This window comes from Saimiri boliviensis, chromosome 5 (genome assembly GCF_048565385.1).
Source record: "Saimiri boliviensis isolate mSaiBol1 chromosome 5, mSaiBol1.pri, whole genome shotgun sequence".
Taxonomy (NCBI): domain Eukaryota; kingdom Metazoa; phylum Chordata; class Mammalia; order Primates; family Cebidae; genus Saimiri; species Saimiri boliviensis.
Window position 1 is genome coordinate 75,918,466 of NC_133453.1, and position 20,171 is coordinate 75,938,636.

At 35.9% G+C, this 20,171-nt stretch overlaps 1 protein-coding gene across 2 annotated transcripts in view; it reads left to right on the forward strand.

The window, feature by feature from the left end:
* The first annotated feature begins 6,142 nt into the window (after positions 1–6,142).
* The window catches only part of FIGN (fidgetin, microtubule severing factor), a 143,499-nt gene continuing 129,470 nt past the window's right edge, over positions 6,143–20,171 (forward strand). The window contains exons 1-2 of one of the 2 annotated variants that reach the window (XM_003921925.3): positions 6,143–6,894; positions 7,660–7,829. In XM_003921925.3, the coding sequence (XP_003921974.1) occupies positions 7,805–7,829 (25 nt within the window). In that variant the 5' untranslated portion in view covers positions 6,143–6,894; positions 7,660–7,804. The remainder of the gene's footprint in view (positions 6,895–7,659; positions 7,830–20,171) is intronic. The other variant, XM_074399584.1, reaches the window with a different exon arrangement.

The window sequence follows — 20,171 nt, forward strand, 5'->3', positions numbered from 1 at the left end:
CTGTAGTATTTTATGACCTACATTATTACCCTCTGGGTAGTGAAATGATGGTGCCAAACTAATTATTGCTTTGTCTAATTTTAAATCCAGGTCTACGGAGATTAACAGCTTGCACATTAATTCAAAGCACCAACAGCCCACCTAACCTAATGCCGTTTTAAATGAATTAAAAGCTCTGTTTAGGAAACTTTAATATACTTTAAATGAAGAAAATGTACATCTATATTTTTTCTTCAGTTTATAAAAACCAAATTCACTTTGCTTATTTTGCTTGTTCAAACATACTCCAGGGAGGAACTTTCTTTATCTTCAGGCATTACTTCTCTTAAAAATGAAATATCTTCTAAGCTTGAAAGCATGATCTGAGTGGAACTAATTGTAAAGTGGGGGTGGTGGTGGGAGAGAGAGAGACAGAATGAGCAGAAAGACCATGTTCAGGTAGAGGGAAAAAAATTCAATTCCAGTGTATTGTCCCTTTTTATATCTTTGACATTAAATGAATGCCTTTAAACACGCTGACATTTTGTAATATTACAAAATGAATGTGCAGAACTGAGCAATCAATACAAACAGACCATCTGTAAAAAAGGCAAGAAAGCATATCAACAAACCTACAAGAAGGACTGATAGTTTGGGGGACCAAAAAATGCTAGACCATTGCAATAGCTTCCCACCTGGTCTCCCCGTTTTCAGTTCTTTTAGCTCTATCTTGAAGCAGGGTTCAGCTCACTTAAATCTCTTCACTCCAAACCTTCTAGCACTTTTTGTTAACTGCTTACTGAAATGCAAACCTCTCAGCCTGGGACTCAGTGAAATTCCTCTGCAATACATCCCCAATTCTCATTTCCAACCTGATTTCCAATTCTGTGACTGTGTGAAGCAAAGGCTCAACCAAACTAGATTATATGCTGTTTTCTGCAAATACTTCTCCAGTTTCCTTCCATTTGTCTTTGCTATTTCCTCTACTAGTCAACGCATTAATTTCCTCAGTAAAAATTTATTTTGAATTATCCCAGTTAATTTAGGCATAGCCAAGAAACAAAGAAGTTACAGCAATTGCCTGCCCTCAAGAATCTCAAAATCTAATGTAGTAGTGAAACACATGAAGATTTTTAAAATGATGTGAAGGTTTGCTGAGAATGATGGTTTCCAGGTTCATCCATGTCCCTACAAAGGACGTGAACTCATCGTTTTTGATGGCTGCGTAATATTCCATGGTGTATATGTACCACATTTTCCCTATCCAGTCTATCATCGTTGGGCATTTGGGTTGGTTCCAGGTCTTTGCTATTGTAAACAGTGCTGCAATGAACATTCGTGTGCATGTGTCCTTGTAGTAGAATGATTTATAATCCTTTGAATATATACCCAGTAACGGGATTGCTGGGTCAAATGGGATTTCTATTTTTAGGTCCTTGAGCAAACACCGTATATTCTCACTCATAGGTGGATGTTGAACAATGAGAACACATGGACACAGGGAGGGGAGCACTACACACTGGGGTCCATTGGAGGGAAATGGGGGAGGGGCGGGGGGGTGGGGAGGTGGGAAGAGATAGCATGGGGAGAAATGACAGATACAGGTGAGGGGACGGAAGGCAGCAAACCACACTGCCAAGTGTGTACCTATGCAACAATCTTGCATGTTCATCACATGTACCCCCAAACCTAAAATGCAATTAAAAAAAAAAGAAAAAAAAATGATGTGAAGGTACAAAGAGAGAGAAAGAAAGAGTCTGAACAGGCGAAAGATACTTAAGCTCCTCTAGGAAGTTTGGGGAGTGGGTCAGAGGAGGTTAAGTGCTGGGTGTCTTAAGGAAGTTAGCTCACAGAAGAGGAGAGGAAAAGTCAATTCAGGAAGGGGCATACTGACCAGCAAGGCATCGGGAGGAGAAACAGCACAGTTTATGCAAACTACAAGTGGTCTGTTTTATTGGCAGATAAAGATTGCTAAAACAAGGCCAAATGTAGTGGCTCGCTCCTGCAATCCCAACACTTAGGGAGCCCAAATCAGGATGAACACTGTAGTCTAGATGTTTGAAACTACCTTGGACAACATAGTGAGATCTGTTCTTTGCAACAAATAAAAATTTAAATTAAAAAAAAAAGAGAGAGAGGAAAGATTGCTGTGACAAAGGCTAGAAAAGTTGTCCTCTCCTTCACAAAAGAACTCATTTTCCTCCAGACAGAACTCCTTTATAACTGTACTTTATAATATTCACTTTAGGAAATATTTATCTGGCTTCATACATAAAATGTTAATTTCACTTTTCTTTAAATCCTCTGCAATTTTTAAGGTAATACTTTTAACTACAGTACGTATTTAACACTTTCTAAATGAAATTGAGAGCCATGCAAAATCAGGCAAAACTTGCAGCAAATATACACACTATAAACGTATGTGAATTCAAAAATATAATACTTAGGTTACTAGAAGATTTTCCAGTTTGTCCCTACTGTAGAGCTACATCACTGAAGAGATGTATGAACCACACTAATATCATTTGACAGTACCTGCATTTGAGTGTAATTCTGAACAAATTGAATAATTTTACTCAATGAGGTCAAGATCTTCACTAGCTTTTGTGGGGTTTTTTTTAGGGGAGAGGGTGGCACATAAAGACTTCTTAGTAGTCTTAGTTGAAGTTAAAATGATGAGCCTTAAAATAAACTGCAATTTTATGGAAGCATTAAAAAATTATCCTGTCACTAATTGGCATTATTGTAAGAGCCTACCTCAGATTTTTGTGAGTAATATGAAAGAAAAAGTCTAGTTTCATAAACAGTTACTAAGTCCTGGAATGTGTTTTGAAACCTGGGAGTCTGGAAGAAAATAGTGTTAATATTTAACATTTAAGTTCAAATCTAAAAGACAATATTTGAAACATTGAATTGGATTGAGCATTTTATGTTTTTCATTTTATGAAAAACTATACATCTTAGCCCTCCAAACTTGTTTTTTCCTTAAAGCATCTTGTCACCCTCATCTTTTCTACTCGCTGTCTACCTTCTTCCTCCATTTGTTTTTTCCTTTCCTTTCTTTTCCTCTCCCATTGCTTAGGTAAGGCACATCTCTGTGTCCAGCCTAGCTCATATTATCCTTAGTTCAGTACAGACAACCAGGTGGCCATTTGCAAAATCACATTCAATATCATCTTGCTTATTGCCTAAGCCTCCACTTTTGTTGTTGTTGCTTACATTATTTTGAAAAGAAAAAGAAAAAAAAGTAGAATTCCCCTCTGAATTAGGAATTCCCCTCTGAGAGGAAGGCACATACACACACACACACACACACACACACACACACACACACCTGAAGAAAAAAGTTACGTTGATTTTTCTTATGATTTTCCTAAAAAGTAAAGTCCGAATATACTGTGTATTAGAAATTCATATATTAGTCAAAATGTAATGCATTATATTTTAATGTCTGTACATTTAAAAAGTAAAATAGGAAGAGAAATGATATGGCTAAGAGTGGAAAAAATTAGTCAAATTGATTCTTTTCTGAAATAACTGTCTGACTAGCCAATCAACTTCCTTTAAACATTCAATTTTTAACTCTCATGTTATCTCAAGAAGTTTCAAAAATATATATAAAGATGGATATCAGCTACAGTCAGAAACATTTGTTTTGAATAAAATTTTGAAGACAAATGCACGTAGAATATGGTGACTGTTAAAATGCTAATCATACCACATCGTTAAAGATAGTTTTATTAAAACAACAAAAACTATGAAACATTGCAAACAAAGCAATGGATCTCTGTGAAAAAGAAAGTCATTTTATTTTCCTTTGCTTGAAGTAATTGGAGAAAAGCAACTTTTACCCATATCTAAAAAAAAAAAAAAAAAAAAAAAAGGTAGAAACAGTGCAATGACAAACTCCCATGTATCTTATTATTTTGCAAGTCCCATAATGCATATTCTATTATGTAAACCTCTTTTTCTCCCAGAGTATATGTAATTTTGAACAATTTTGAAACCGTACATCTATCCAGTGCTCTTTTGAATAGTTTGCCAATTATTTGATTCCAAAGTTAATTATATTTATTTGCATGTTGAATGATGTTTTTTAAAATGTGTATTTCAAATGAACCTATAAGGGAATTGGAAAGGGAGGAGTTATTGTCTATTAATAAACTCTTGCTAACTACACCTTTTCCTCCTTTTTTTTTTTTAAAGAGCAGTTGTTTTATTTTAGACATTACAGATGAACAGCTTTAAGTCTATCATCAAAACACATTGTTTTTGTATTCAGTGGCTACTCTATTATACATTTTATTCCCTATTTGAATTTATACAAGGAACTGTAAATTCAGTACTAGGAATTTAATGTTAAAGGTTGATGAGCTCTGAACTTTTTTAACAAACAAGAACAGAGCAGTTTTGCCCGAATTGCACAGAGCATCTGCTGTGTGTCCAGAGGACTTCTGGTCATCATTCCCCCAATGGGCAATAACTGCGATTATGAGCGCTTCACAGTTTTTTTTTTTTTTTTTAACTCATCTGTACTCAATCCAACAATGACCCACAGATATTTTCCTACACTTATTTCTTTGTGGTAATTTCCAATGAACAACTTCATAATATCATTTTCAAAGCTATCCTGTAAAATATAACTAAAGAAGTTTCAGTGTTCTCTGTTACATTAGAATAAAGTTCTTCTGTTTTATTTCTAAGACTCCTTTTTAAAAAATGCACAGAAAGGTCAAATCCATTCCAAATAGAAATCTCATTGCTTAGAAATATTTCTTAGGATCTCGAATCACTCTTTTTTGTCTTTTAAATTCTGTCATCTGCCTAGATTTAACTAAAATAATTTTTATTTCTCAGAGTGTTAGCTAAAGGCATCCATTCAAAGGTAAGAATATCATAAAAGGAGAATGGAATTAATTTCAAAGTATATATTTGGCATTTTTAAAGAGTTACATTTCAGCATCTGGAGAGCTGCAATTTAGGCTATCAAATCTACAACAGAGAAGCTGGGGGAAATGTGAACACCCTTATGAGGAGGGTCAGTCCTCAGCAAGTGCATTTTCGGTTCCAACCTTCAAAGGTAACATTTTCAGCTTGATAGGCTCCTGGTGGAATATGTAATTTGCCTCCTTCGTTCTTAGCTTCGTTGAAATATAGAGGACTTGATGTCCACCAGGCCAAAGTATAAACTCACCATTTATCTATTAGTCATATTTAATGAAAACGAAGAGAAATTATGACCCAATTCACTCTCTTTCTCATTACAATTCCTAAAGAACTTTGCCGGGCACATTATCTCGTAGACATCATGATCAAATGTTATTGTTTGCTTTATTATCTCAGTTGGATGGTTGGCTAGTCTAGAATGAAATAGGTTGAAGGCAATACTCTCAGCCTGGAAGTCTGAATGAGGTTCCCATTCAAATGATCCTGATTGTTTGCGGGTGGGGCGGGGTGATTAGTAAACTAACTGAGCTTATACTGCATAGTAAGCGTCTGGATGCCGCACATTTACATCTAACAAGAGACCCCAGAAAACGTGTGTGTTTCTTAAACCTTATGTTCCGAACAAAAGGCTATCTCAGCAACAGACAATCAGCACTGCATTGCTCCCTGGGATGCGAGCAACACACTCAACTGCACATTTCATTCTTCCTCGGCTCCCAGCACCACAAAGCCCCTACTCTCTTCACACTCCTGAGTCCCCAGATTGCTCCATAGAGGGGGGTTGGGAAGGCAGAAGCCTAACGTCTGTGCCTGCGCACCAGCCGCCGGGACCGGGGCCCCCCGGGCGCTGCTTTCTCCGGCCCGAGCCGCCTGGGGGAGGTAGGGAGGGGAGTCCGGGAGCGCGAGAGGGGACCGCACACCTAGACACTTAGGATTTTATTTATTCACAGGGAGGCGGGGGGAGGGGAACTGGGTGAATGCGGATTTTCCCCCCGAAGTTGCCTCTTCCAAGCAGATCAAGTCATTTTCTGGCTGTTGCTGGGGGCCCCGGGGAGGGTGCCGGTGAGGTCTCGGCTCTCGGCACCAGATCCCGTCCCGTGCGCAGAGCGGGTAGGGAAGGGCGGACGGGCCGCAGCTGTCGAGAGGGCCGGGAGCCGGAAGGGAAGGGCCCGCGGGCCGGGGAGCTGCGCGGCTCTGTCCCGGGCCCTCCAAGGCAGGCCGGGGAGCGCAGGGGCCGGCTGGTCACGCGTGGGAAAGAAAGGCCCCTTCCCCCGCTAGGGCGCCGCTCCCCTTTCCCCAGGCTGGGCCGCCCGAGAGTGCGCGCAGGGAGAGCCGCGAGTCCCCGCGCGCGTAATCATGACCTCGGGGCCCTCTCCGGGCCGCGTGAGCGCGTCGGCGAGGCTGGGCGGCCGCCGCGGCCCCGGCCGTGTAACATGACCCGAGCGGCCGGCCGGCCGGCGCGGCGCGGCCATTGAGCCCTCCCTGCCCATGAATCTCTGGCGCGTCTCTAGCTCGCTCGCCCGCTCGCCTCCCGCCTCCCTTTCTCCCCCTCCAGCTCCGCGGGCTCCGAGCGCCTCTCCCTCTCCCTCCTGGTCCTCCCGCTGCCCGTCTCTCTCCACTGCCCGCCTCTCGCCACTGCCTCCCGTCTTCTCTCCCTCACGGCAGCCTCCGTCTCTTTCTCCCTCTCTCCTTTGAAAACTGATCTTTGGCTCTTAGTGTGAAAGTGATTTGAATTTGGCTCGGCGGCGCTCTGCGCCTGCGCCCAGCCTCTGGCATGCTGGCTCCTTCCAAGCAGCTGTTTTGGGTTTGAAATTCCAACATGGCAGAGGCTGCAGTCCGTCTTCCCTTCAAAAACTTGGAATGATTTCAAATCATAGGCACCTTCACTTAACCCTAGCTTCCATTCATCAGCAAACACATCGGATCGATGCTACGCTAACCTATCGGGTTCTCTCTCCGCGCGTTCAGGTAAGAGGAGCTTCGTAGTTTTCTACCATCTGTTTAAATTTGTTTTTGTTTTATTTTTAAAGAATATAAATACATACAAGACCTGTAATAAAAAGAGATCTTCGAGTTGTGCCGTAAACAGTAAATTCAATTTGCACTTGTTTCTATTCCGTACGCCAACCTGCTGTCTAATTTCTCTGTTCAAAGTAGCCCTGAAACATTATAATGCATATTTTTGCTGCTTAATCATTGTAACAATAGTATGGGATTAAGAGTTCGCGATTGCAAGAATCTCGCTTTTCGCTATATTGGGCTTACTTATTACTACCTTTTTACTTAAAAAATGAAAAATAAGAAAGCGGAGCCATAGGGTGGGGCTAGACTTTCTTCGGGAACTAACTTCTAAGTAAATAAGAAGTGTAAATAAGAATCTTGCACACACACAAAAAGTTGAGGTTAAATTACAATCTCGTGGCTGGGGGAACGAGAAAATGTCAGAAGATCGGTTGCAGAAAAATGTAAGCACATCATCTAGGAGGGGGTACAGCGTGGTGGGCGTATTGTTGGCAAGGAACGGGAGAGAAAGATGTATAATTTAATGGTATATACAATCCACTGATCCTATTACCGTCCTCCCCGGAGCTCTTGTTAGTTTCAATGGGAGTGAGTGAAATTGACATGGACTTGCATTCCTGGTCATGTGCTTTTTTTCCTTTCTTTCTTCTCCTGTGATCTGAGATCCCCTTTTTGTTGATGTTGCTTTCCCCCTTAATTATATGCATGTAGGTTAAATGAATACCTGACGAAAGGGCCCACGTTTCAAGGCAGTGACATTTGATAGCTGAGAGGAAAAGTGGCTTTAATGAAAAGCAACCTTTGGAATTCCTGCTTGTGAGAAATCCAATTCAGCTTTTTGTGCTGCCAGCAAGAAATGATCAGTAGCACCAGTGTTTATGGTATGTCAGTTTTGGAATTTACTTCCTTTGCATCTAAATAGGAAAGACAAATGAAATAGCATGATAAAACCATTGAAGACTGCTTGGCAAACAGTTGCTCATGATATAGAATTCCTTTTTTTTTTTTTTTAAATATATGTTTAATGTCACCATGCTCTTTTTCTTTTGCTATCACTTGTTTGTATATTGCAGTTTTGATTAATATATCACTTGAATCCACTTTTATCGGTTTTAGCTGTCATCCAGAAGTTGCATGTTACTAGTAATACATTATATAACTACTGAAGTCAAATAGTATGTAAATTAGTTAAACTCAGTGTGGGTTTTTTTATTTTCTTGAGGGGGGAGGCTGGGCAAAGGGGAGAGAGCAGGAGTGTTGGGAAAGATTACTAACTAATGAAAGTATATATATATATGTACACACACGGGAACAGAACTGGATGGAAATTTTATTTTTCTCAATCTATTAATTCAATTTGACTATCTGCTCTGGATAATTGCACTTTGTGGAGTAATTGGTTCTTTAGAGTGTGTTTTTCTTGGGGGGGGCGCTGAGTGAAGAGGTATCTTTTACATGAAAATAAAAAAATATATATTTTGATTGCCCAAAGTCCTTGATGCCTTTTAAAGAATAGGGGTAGGTTTTTTTCCCCTTTCCATTGACTTATCTGCCTGTCAGCGCTTTTTACTTTTAACTTGTGACAGAATTAAATAATCAGGCACTGAAATTGACTTCATTTGAAATCGCTCTTTCCTCTTTCTTTCCAAAAAAAAAAATTCAGTTAAACGGAGAGGGGGGTTTTCAATAGCTCTTGTGGCAGTGCCCTGTGTACACTTTGTGATATTCAATTAAGACTGAGAGGGTACAACAACAACAACAAAAAGACTTAAAGTATTTTGCGTAACCAAAGGCTATGTCCACTTTAAACTGGCTTTTGTTATTGTTGTTGTTCTATTTGTTATATTTACCCCATGACCATTAATTCCTCCTCAAAAGAAAGAAAGAAGGAAAGAGAGAATATGAAAAAAGAAATAACAGTGGGGCAGATCTGCCAGGGGTCTGTAGTGTGGCCGTGATCACTGCTCTCTCCTAACACAAATGTGAATCCGAAGAGAGGAACTACAAGACCCGTTGCGCGACATACACTTCTGGTTGGACCCTGGTGACTATTGAGCTGAATACACACCACACTTACACGATAGGAAGGATTTGATTGAATTTTGCATTTGGAACTTGTTGACTTTGAAGCGATCAATAAGAAGACTGTTTATTTTAGATGCACATAATTTGCCCTGAGAAATGTTTTAAGGAGGAGAGAGCACAGCTTTTTTTCCCCCGGAGCTGTTGGAGCGAATGGGATTGCCAGATGGGCGATTTCCCTCTGTGATGTTAAAGCTGTAATATATATTCAGAGCAGATTGGGCTGCTGCCTGTGATGAGGAGGATATTACATTTATAAATTTTAAATCGGAGCTCGGACAATGTGCTGAGAGCAGAAATTGGATGGTTTGACTGTTCACCGTATTGATACTTAAATGTGATTTCTAGGTAGTACTAATAACAATCCTTGCAATAATTCATAAAAAACATACTGGCATAGGCAGTTATATAATTCATGACATTTAACAGCAGATTTGAGTGTGTAAATTGCCACCCTCTTAAGTCTCTGCTTACTATTAAATAATAGTCACATAATTCATTTCCCTATGTTTAAATGTCTGATGTGCAAATGATGTTAACTTAGGAGTCTTGTTATCATAGATTGGAATTCTAGGTGGGAAATTTTATATACATGTATATAAAGTAGACACTTGTGTATATGTAGAAAGTGGCATTAGTGGCTCCTACTTTCTAATTCTTTACTCTGATTATTTTTAGATTTTGTTTGTCTCAAATGTGTGGCCTAAAGGAACCAGAGCTACAAACCTAAAAGACTAGAAAGTGGGCAAGTGCTCACACTCTGGCAGCTCTGCTGTTGCAAATTAAAAGTGTGTTGTGGTCAGGAAATGAAAGCTACAATGTCTCTTTTGAACAAGTCGTTTATCAAGAGAAACATCTATCAGGGACTGCCTTGTCACATTGATCCTCTAAAAGTTAGTTCTGAGGTGGAAGCTACTTTGATGTTTTTGATCCTAAATTTAATACAACAGAAAAAAAGCAAGGATATTTTGACCAGTATAGATTTTTAAAAATGTTTCCTGGAACCAACAGGATCTGTTTATTAGGATTTCACTATGTGTGAAGTTTTCTGGACATAACAGTTGAAAGGTTGAAGGGGAAATCCCAGACTTTATAAATTGAGGATTGTTAAAATATACGTTTGTAATGCATTTAGTGATGGCTGGCTTCTTGGTGCACATGGAATGGACATTTTGAACATAGATTATTCAAAGTGAAAATTATTTTGAAAGAGTATTTTGGAAGAATATAAAGAGAGTCAAGAGTTTTTCATTCATTCAAATTTTAGTTATCCTCTTCTCCCTCTCTTTTACTCCTTCATTCTTGCTTATTATTTTCATTATATTTGTGACAAATTAGCTTTTATTTGGAAAAGAAACATTGTTTCTACAAAAAACATGTCCCAAAACATGCTTGCACACATCATCTCTATTGTTTATTAATTGTGCATGTTTATGGTTATCAATATAAATTGCATGGACATATAAATCCTTTGGAATTTCAGCTTAAAAATAGAGGTATCAGATTAAACATGGTATGTATTCTTGAATAATGAATATGTTGTATGCATTATTTAAAATTTAGAAAGTATTGTTAGGAAAATGACTAAGTTGAAAAAAACATTGTGAAAGCAGTTAGAAGCAGCCTGCTTCATTCTGGGAGGCAAAGATAGGAAGGAAGTGTTTCTTCTTTGAAATAGAGTTTTTGGATACTTGTCTTACACTGCTGGAGGCAACTTGTTATTTCATGTGAGTCTATCATCAAATAAATAGGGAAGAGTATGTTGAGAGTTTTGAGAAGTGTAATACTTGCTAATTAATCATGTCTGAAATGAAAGAATCATAGCAGGGTAATAAAGTCTTATTGTTGTTTTCCTGGAAGAGGGTAAGACTTCTGTTTGGAAACTGTATGTGCAAGTTGATTTGCTTTTCTCTTCTGAAAACACAGTTTATAGAGTCTGTTTGGAATTATTTCAAGAAACACCTATTTTTTCTGAAAATGCAGTATTTTTCTTTCTTCTATCTGTATTGAATCAGTGAGATTCTTAAAACTGTATCTGATATCTTCTGAGTGAAAGTAGGGGGTTTTATTCTTTCGTTGTGTTTAAGACTCCTGCAGCTGAGTTTCCAGGGCTGACATTTTTTTCCTTTCCAGAGATAGAAAATATTTTTTGTTTTGGATTTTATTCATGTTAGGCAGGAACTTTGAAAACCTTTTTGTAGGTAGTTAGTTCTGATAAATATACAAGAGTGCAGAAATTTCATTAATTACTTTTAGATGATACTATAAGAGTGTAACCAGAGGGAAGAAAAGAGGTGGTATTTCCAAGAATCTGTAGAAACCATCTGTATTATTACTTGGCATTTCTAAGATAGTCTAAATATAAACCACTGGAAAAAATATGGGTAATTTCATTATGGGTTAATTATTTTTTTTTCCTCAGCTTCTGGTTGTCACCTTTTAGAAATTAATATCTTACTCTGTTCATGCATAGGGACAGATCCACAAAGTTTGATAGTCTGCACTGTTTTTTCAGAATTTTCATCTCAAGGTGAAGACAGCCATGCTAATACTTCCCTGTTTTTGTTTGTGTGAGTGTTTGTATGCCTTCAATGATTACCTAGTTAAGTAATCAGTTTTAATGGTCCAAAATCAGCAGAATTACTAGGTCTATTTGGAACAATTGCAGGCTTTTATGTCTTGAACTTTCTAGTTCTTAGAACCTTGGTTTAATAGATATAAAAATGTGCTGTTTTACCTTTGATCAATATATTCTTGAGTGCAGATTTTACATAATACTCTTTATAAAGTACTATGTTCATTGTTGAAGAGTTAATACATTTAATTACCAGGAATTTAAATTGATTTATAAATTTTTGACTGGGAGAAACTGTTCTGCAGTTTGTTTGAAATATTGACATATGCTGCTGATAGATAAAACTTGATTAATCAGCATATCTGCTGTTTTTCTTGCATCATTGATAAACTAGAATAAACAAATGGTACAGAAAATAGTGCAAATTTTAACTCTCAATCAAAAAAACTTACATGTCTTCCTTTTGAGATATACAAGAGCTAATGTTTTAGTGAAATCGGTTGAACTTAGAAATTATTTAGGGGTACCACTTGGAAGCTTACAAGTCCCCAAATTATTCTGCCTTTCAGTTAACACAGACACACATACACACACACACACACACACACACACACACACACACACACACACAGAGATGGGGGGAGAGAGAGAGAGAGAGAGAGGGAGAGAGAGAGAGATAGAGATAGAGAGAGAGAGAGATTGTATCTACATTTTGTTTATTGAAAATGAAAGAATGTTTTCAACAGACTGCAGATAAATGGCCAGTTTAGCAAGTGCTTTCCATGGTTGGATTTTGTCATTTTCTTTTTTTCCTAAACTTGAATTTTTAACATTAACTTTTTCATTTAAATTCTGGTAGAAATTTTAAGCATAGCTGCTTTGGTATGATTGCTGATTACTGATCCTTTTGATATTTTTGATGTTATCATTTAAATGGCAATTTTATTTTAGATATGTTTGTTTAAAAAAGTAAAATAGTAGAAATAAGGAGTACACAAGAATATACTCAAAATACATGGTAGGTATAAGTTTGAAGCAAATCAAAAGCAAGAGGTATGCCATGTTTTCTTAGGGCAGCACCACGGGTGCCTGCTCAGAAGCGCTGCCTCAGTACAGCACATCTGTAAGTACCTGTTGACAACAGTAGCTAAGAGACTCAGGAGGCAGAAAAGATAGGTGATCAGAAACCATCAAAACACAAGATATCATATGGCACTTTCTGTTAATAATATTTACATATTTTATGCAACAAATCTGCTTGTTGTCTTGTTATTTGAATATTGACACTTTGCTTAACATTGCATATGGTGGGCTGTTGTTTCAGGGTATATCAGAAGCAGTAAATCCAAAGGAGAATTTCAATTTAGATGTATTTATGTTAAATATATGTATAAATGGATATGTTTGCTCATATTTTAGCTCTCATGACTTTCACAATGCATTTATAGTATCACTGCTTCCAATCATTTTTGAAACTGATACATCTTGAAAACAGAATGCATGATTTATTATATGAAGGGCCAAGGTTAAACTTTTTTTTACCCTATAGTTCAGCTTAAGTATTCGTATTTTTGTGTTGGGAAATGTTTTTTTAGAAAGTGTGTTTTATTATCTTGGAAAATTTGCTTTTTGCTAGGTTTCTGTTCTCATTTTCATAGGATGAAAAGCTTTTATTCAAACAGTTATTTAGGATATATAATTTACAATAAAGCTTTTTTTAACTACAGAATATAAAATATAAAATATCTATAAAATGTTTTCTTTTACCCAATTTCATAATGTTAGAAATACCTTTACTTTCCTATGTTTTAATTTCTGCTGGTATTTTATGTACTTACTCCATTCTGCTTGTGGATGTATTCCTGGCACGAGAACAGAAACCGCATTTTACTCCATTCATATATATATGTATATAGTTTTTCCCGATTTAAGTAATGTTTGCCTTATGTCAACTGGATGTTTTTTAAACAACTGATAATTAAATGCCATCCATATATGAGGGTAAACTAATCTGAGAATCGGTAACCTCTACTTTCATGCATTAGTTCATGATGAAATATTATTCTTGGAAATAGTAACATGCCAAATAACATTTTTAAAGTAGTGTAATGTGAAGCCGTGGGTCTCTGTATGTTGTTCTAAACTTTCTGCTTATGTTTTAACTTATCCTCACAGTTTACAGACATTTTTACCTTCTTCTAGGACCGGCTGCATAATTTCTGAGGCCCAGTGCAAAATTAAAATGTGAGGTACCTTGTTCAAAAATTAATTTAAAGACAGCAACACAGAGCATTAAACAAAATGCAGGGCCCTTTGTGTGTGTGTGTATGTGTGTGTGTGTGTGTGTGTGTGTGTGTCTGTGGTGGGGAGGAGGACTGTGTGCCTGCACAAATGATAGGTCAATGAAGCCAGCCCTGCCTTCACCACCTACAGACTTTTATCTGGGGCCAACTTTGTGGAAGTCATTAGGTTTCCAATTGGAGACGGACTATTCCACAACGATTCCATGTGCCTCTGCCAAAAAAGATACTACTAAAACTGATGGGAAATGGACCGCTAAATATCTCCTGCTCTTTCTATACCTGAACTGGGGATTGCAGTATTTGCTTTCGTCTCGTCTTGTCCTGTGTCTTCATATCTCTCCTATGTATCATGTGAATTTTTGTGTAAAGATTGTTAAAAGGAACTTTTTTTAAATGAGTTACATGTCGGTACATACTTCAATGTTTATTCCCAGGTTCAGAATAATTAGGCTAGGAGGGTTTCGGTGAGATCTGTAGTTGAGAGCCAAGAAGGTTCTCTATTACCAATCACCGACACTGCCCCTCCTAGATTAAGGCACAAGTAAAATGAGTTGTTTTTTTTTTTTTTTTTTTTTTTTTTTTTTAATGTAGAAATCCTATATTATCTAATACAAATCGCTGAGCGTTAAAAAAGTGAAAGCATAATCATTGAGTGACAGGAAGGAGGGGCAAAGCCCCCAAATAACCTTGTTATAATGGTATCAGTATTACTACTTTGACATTACAAAGTGGTATTTTAGCTATATAAACATGTGGTGACAGCTGTGTTAAAGATGAAAAGTAACTCTTTCATCCAGTAACACTAATGTTGCAGTGTGCTATTTTCAAATCCTGGACTCAGTTTCTCAACTTGTATTTCAATACCCACCCCCTGGCCCCGAAAATTAGAGTCATATGACTCTTTTACCCCTTTGATTTGAACATTCTGTGCTGATAGGTCGACAAAACATTTACATTATTGCATCCCATAGTACTTATCAATGAGATCAAACTTCATGTTAAGATACCTAAAACTGAATTTTGAAGTCAAATGGCTTTTTCAAATCAAAACTGCGATATGATGGAATGTCCAGCAAGTATGGATCTGAGTGCACTTGAAGTTGCACCATTTATTTTCAAAAGATATTTCTCACATCAGATGACTCTGCCAGGAAGGGAAGTATCAAAGAGCTTGGAAAAAGTAACTATTCTTTTATGTAATCCAAGACTGGGGTGAAAGTGGGGGGCTTTAAAGATATTTTTGAGGAAGAACAAAACTGAACTTATTTTGAATGCCTTGTTAGACTTTGTGGGGAGAAATGCTACGTATGAGATTTTCTAAGAAGAAAAATCTTTGCCCTGTGTAGCAACAAGGCATTGCTCTCCACACTGATAGGCACTTTAATAAAAGAAAGCTTGGAAATAACTATTATAATAGTGTCCCATTTAACTAAAAATTATCCCACAGTTTAGGAATCTTTTTTTTTAATTTTTATTTATTTAGTTAGTTATTTTTACTAAGGCATTGCAAAATTGAAATATTTTAGTAGATAGTTAGCTACTATTCCTATTTTCTAATGTTCTGTGTTCTGTCTATAAATTCTGTAGTATAATTTCAATTGGGAATCTTCATTTCCTGCTTTACTCCTATACTTTGGAATGTTGTATTTTCATTTTAAATGTTTGCTTTAAAAATGATCAAACTAGGAATTTGGGTAAATAGTGGCAATATAGAATATTGTTATGCCAAAAATAGCTTTTTTATTTTTCATATGTTAATTTCTTTTCCCTTTCCATTTCAAATTGAAGATTGTAAACTTTCTCTTAGATCATATACCTCAATGATGCTAAATTATAAATCTTAATTAGGTATGATTCACTGATTTTAATCTTACAAGATAATTATCCTGAGTAGGATAAAAAGGTTCCCTTAAGATTGAAGGCATTTTCATTATAATCCCCATTTTCAGATCAAGTAAATACTATGAAATAAACACTACTATTATTCTTTTATGCTTAATAGTTCATACTTTTAAATTAAAGTATATGGATAAAGAAATAAGGCTATAGATATGGCAGTCTTACTGTTTGCAAACTAAGTGCTTTTGATAAATTTTGCTGCTAGGAATTACATGTATCTAAGGGAATCTTTTAAATAAAAATTACAGTTTTGATTATCTGAATGGAATATGTTCTTGTGCATGTGCATAGATATATTTCTTTGTGAAGGTATTGATGTCAGGGACACTTTTGGTATTACTCTTTATGAGTAATTAGGTTAAGGGGGTTAGTTGGAAAATGTATCCTTTCCTGGAAATGAAAAATTACATTCAAGCAGAGGTAAAAGAGTAGAACATATTCTTGACTTTAAGTACTTAAAAAGATATTTTATGAGTCATTTTTGAAGAATAATATGCAATATGTAACTTGTTAAGAATAATCGTCATTTTTACTTTCTAAAGCACATCTATATTAAAACTGACTTTCTGTTCATGACTTGCAAATCTGGAGTCAATTTTAGGCCCAACTTACAAAAGACATGGGTCTTATTCCCCCTGCCCTTATCGTGGTATCCTATGCCAGTAGTGTCAGTACAAAGTTCTTTTTTAAAGAGAGATTTTTATTTTCATTATTCAGAAGATCAAGCAGCATTTTTGGGGAGGAAAATTCTGATAGGACCCAAATGTAGACATTGGGACCCCAAATGGCCTGAATCCTTGTCAGACAAACTGGAAGGAAAAAATATTACCAGCTTTGGAGTTTTATATGCCTATATGAACAGTGCTTTTTCTTTTTCTGAGAAGATTTTAAACATACTACGAATATAATAAGTGTTACCTAATTGGAAAACTATGTTTTCTATAATTCTAATAATACTAATCAACCAATCATCCATACGAATTTACTCATTGATGGTAAGATAGTAGAATTTTGTTCAGAAATAGATGTTCAGTCAGAGCTGTTATCTCTTTAGAAAAAGTAAAAATTATACATAAGCAAAATTCTTTTGAGAACTTTTTAAAAACATGGGTGTTAAATCTCCATCAATAACATTCTTGGCAGTTAAAGTATTATTGAAATTTAACATTGAAAGCTTTTTATTATGTTTTGTTCTTTAATAAGACTCTAAATGAGTGTATGTAGTGCAATAATGCCTTTTTTGTTTACTTTTTTTGTCTTGTTTTATTTTAGCATCAAAGTAAAAAGAGCTTATGGGTAAACTATTTGGTACTATTGATTTTTAAAGATATCTAGTAAGGACAGTACAACATATAGTATAGGTTCGTGTATAATGATGGGTAAAAATCTACCGTTTTACCACCATGTAATGATAGATCCTTGAAATTTTACCCTACTACACCAAAATGCCACAACCACTAAGATGGGAGGTGTTGCTCATGTATGATTGGAATATATGTGTATACTTAAATACATATTTAAATACATATTGTCTGTATTTTCTAACCACAGCCTGCTGATGTTCTTTGCTTAGGGCTAGAGGGAAAACGTTTTCTGCTATTTTGCTATTTGCATACTCACCAAGAACCTCTCCGTCTCAGCCATCTTCCTACCTACCTAGCTATGTACCCTTTTGAAGAGCTGTTATTTTTCTTTTCTTTTTTTTTCTTTTTTGATATTTATCTGCAAGCCTGGTTATTACTTGATCAGCTGGAAAACAAAATTTCATTTCAACCACCAGAATATATTTAGATCATGAGAGGTAGTTTGAATTAATTAAGAGGATAATTTTAGGCTATATATTAAGGAAAAGTAAAACAACATTTGTTGCCAAGGACAACCTACCCTTTTTCCTGAAAGACCATATGTTGGAATAGGGGAAGTAGCCACAAGTTCGAGAAAGTCATTGAGGCAAGGCTAAGGTTAAAGACTGTTTTCATGTGGTTGTTACCCAAAATGATATTGGCAATTTTATAAATTAAATCCTAATATTAATTTTGTAAAATAAACCTCATCACTTATTAAGGATCATTGACCAGTACTCAGTAAGTAGCATGTAGCACTATTTTAACAAATTATATTCTCCATTTTAGGAACAACTGATTGTATATCAAATCCTGACTATGTGGGATTTGTGAGTATGCAAATTAAAAGAACTATTCTCATTTTTCTCCCCATAATTTTAAAAGTGTGGCAACATATATATGCCTTTAAAATGGTTCAAATTATTCTCAGACTCTTTTTTTTTTTTCTCTCTCAACATACTCAAGTTGTTTAGGCCACAAATGAAGTGACAGAAGAAAATTCATGGAAGGTGGAGGTACATGTCTTTTAAGCCTTCTTTTGGAAACTAATGTATTTATTGCCATTATGGAAGTTCAAATCATTGAAGGAGTTAATACTTTGAACTAGTTTTAGAAAAATTTGATGTTAAATTTTGTATCAACTCAGTAAATGCTAGCTGTAACTTTATGACCAAACAAAAACCCAAACAAACAAACAAACAAAAAACAATAAAAAAGTTTTGCCGAAGCCCTACACCAGATCAGTTAGATGAAATCTTAAGCTCCCAGATGACTCTAATGTAAACCAAACATTTACACATCTCAGGAGATCTTAAACTTTTCACCTTTTAAAAAGTATCATTCTTCCTGGTTTGAAGTTATGAAAATAAAGATATCTATCCAGAACCGAACATACTAATGACATATACAGATAGTTCATTATCTGGCTGAAGTTCAACAACCTATCTAGACTTTTGAAAACATTTCTACCGGGCCTGTAAGAACACCTCAGTAAAATAAGAATGATGAAGGACAGTGTCAGCAGAAGCTCATGGTCTATCATTTTGTTGCCTTGGGTAAGCCATTCACCCTCTCTGAGCCTTAGTTTTTAGTTTACCTTTTTATAAAAGAAGAGATGCTTGAGGTGATCCGATGGCTATTAAGATTTCTTGCAGTTTTGTACACTCCGTGACCGCCTTGTCATGGACTAGCAAACTCAAGTAACTTGGACCCTTGCTAGTGGCTTAAAAGTTGCAAAATATTTTTGTTTCTTGTAAAAAAAAAGCTCCAGAAATTATCTTGGAAACAATGTAGAAAGCTCAAGGACCATTTATTACTTTGTTAAGCCCATCAGAAGAGATGATAAGCATTCATTAAATATGCTTACTAATTGGTTGCATGCAAAAGTGTCAGCAATTCTAATATCTTAAGAGTGGGTGGGTATTAGTTAGCTAATGCTTTTCCCCTGTAAGAGATTTCAATAGAGTGGCAATCAGATTAACTTAAGCAGTGGACTTAGGGACCTCAAATCCTTAAAATATTTAGTATGAAAGTGGATTTTTATCAAAGTGAAAGCAATACCTTTTTTCCTGTACTTTATTAGCAACTAGTCTTTGTTCACTTTCTTTTCACTTCCTGACATGTGCTTCTCCACTTGTTGAAATCCTACTAGGACTTTTGTATCCAGGTCAGATGTTGCATCATCTGTGAAGACTTCTTTGAGGCACCCTAATTAGGATTGATTTCGACATCTACTTACTTGTCCCTTAGAACATTTGAAATACATCCTTTAGATCACTAACCATCATCTTTCTCCTACTACAGATTGCTAGGCATTTGTGTTTCTGTATTATGAAACTGTAAATCCTTGAGAGCAGACACATCTAATTCATTTTTATTTTTAATCTCTTCAACATGTGTTTATAGTATAAGACCTATAATAGATATTCAATAAATATTTGGTGAATTGAATTGATAAAAGCATAGGAGACTATTGCTTGGTTAATATTTTATTAATCTTACTTTAAAAAATTGAAAGATGCTATTAAAATGTTGAAAGAATAGATCTTTGAAAATTGTATATTTCATTTAGAAAATTGAAACTTCTCTATTCTTTATATAATGTTATTACCAAAGAAAGACTTTATAACCCTGAAAAATAGTTTTATAATTACATACTTTAAAAGGCGCTTAGAGTCATTAATTCTATTTTTGTATCTCTAGATAGAAGAGCATTTAAACTCTTTTATAAAAAAATTATGCTATCTTTAAAATCTTATAAAACATAAATTTATACCTATTTTTATTATAGGTATAACAGATAGCTTTAAATCACTATTTTCTTTTGAAATAGTTTTTTCTCATGTGTTTGCAGTCAGAAAAATTTGAGGGTACAGAATCATAAAATATTAGACTTTGAGACTTCCAGATTGACTTCTTACCAATGTAGAGTTGACTGACAGCTACTCTGCTTTTGGTTGAATGTGGGAAATAAGTACCTCCTAAAGCATTTCTTTCTATTTTGCCCTTTCTCTAATAAAT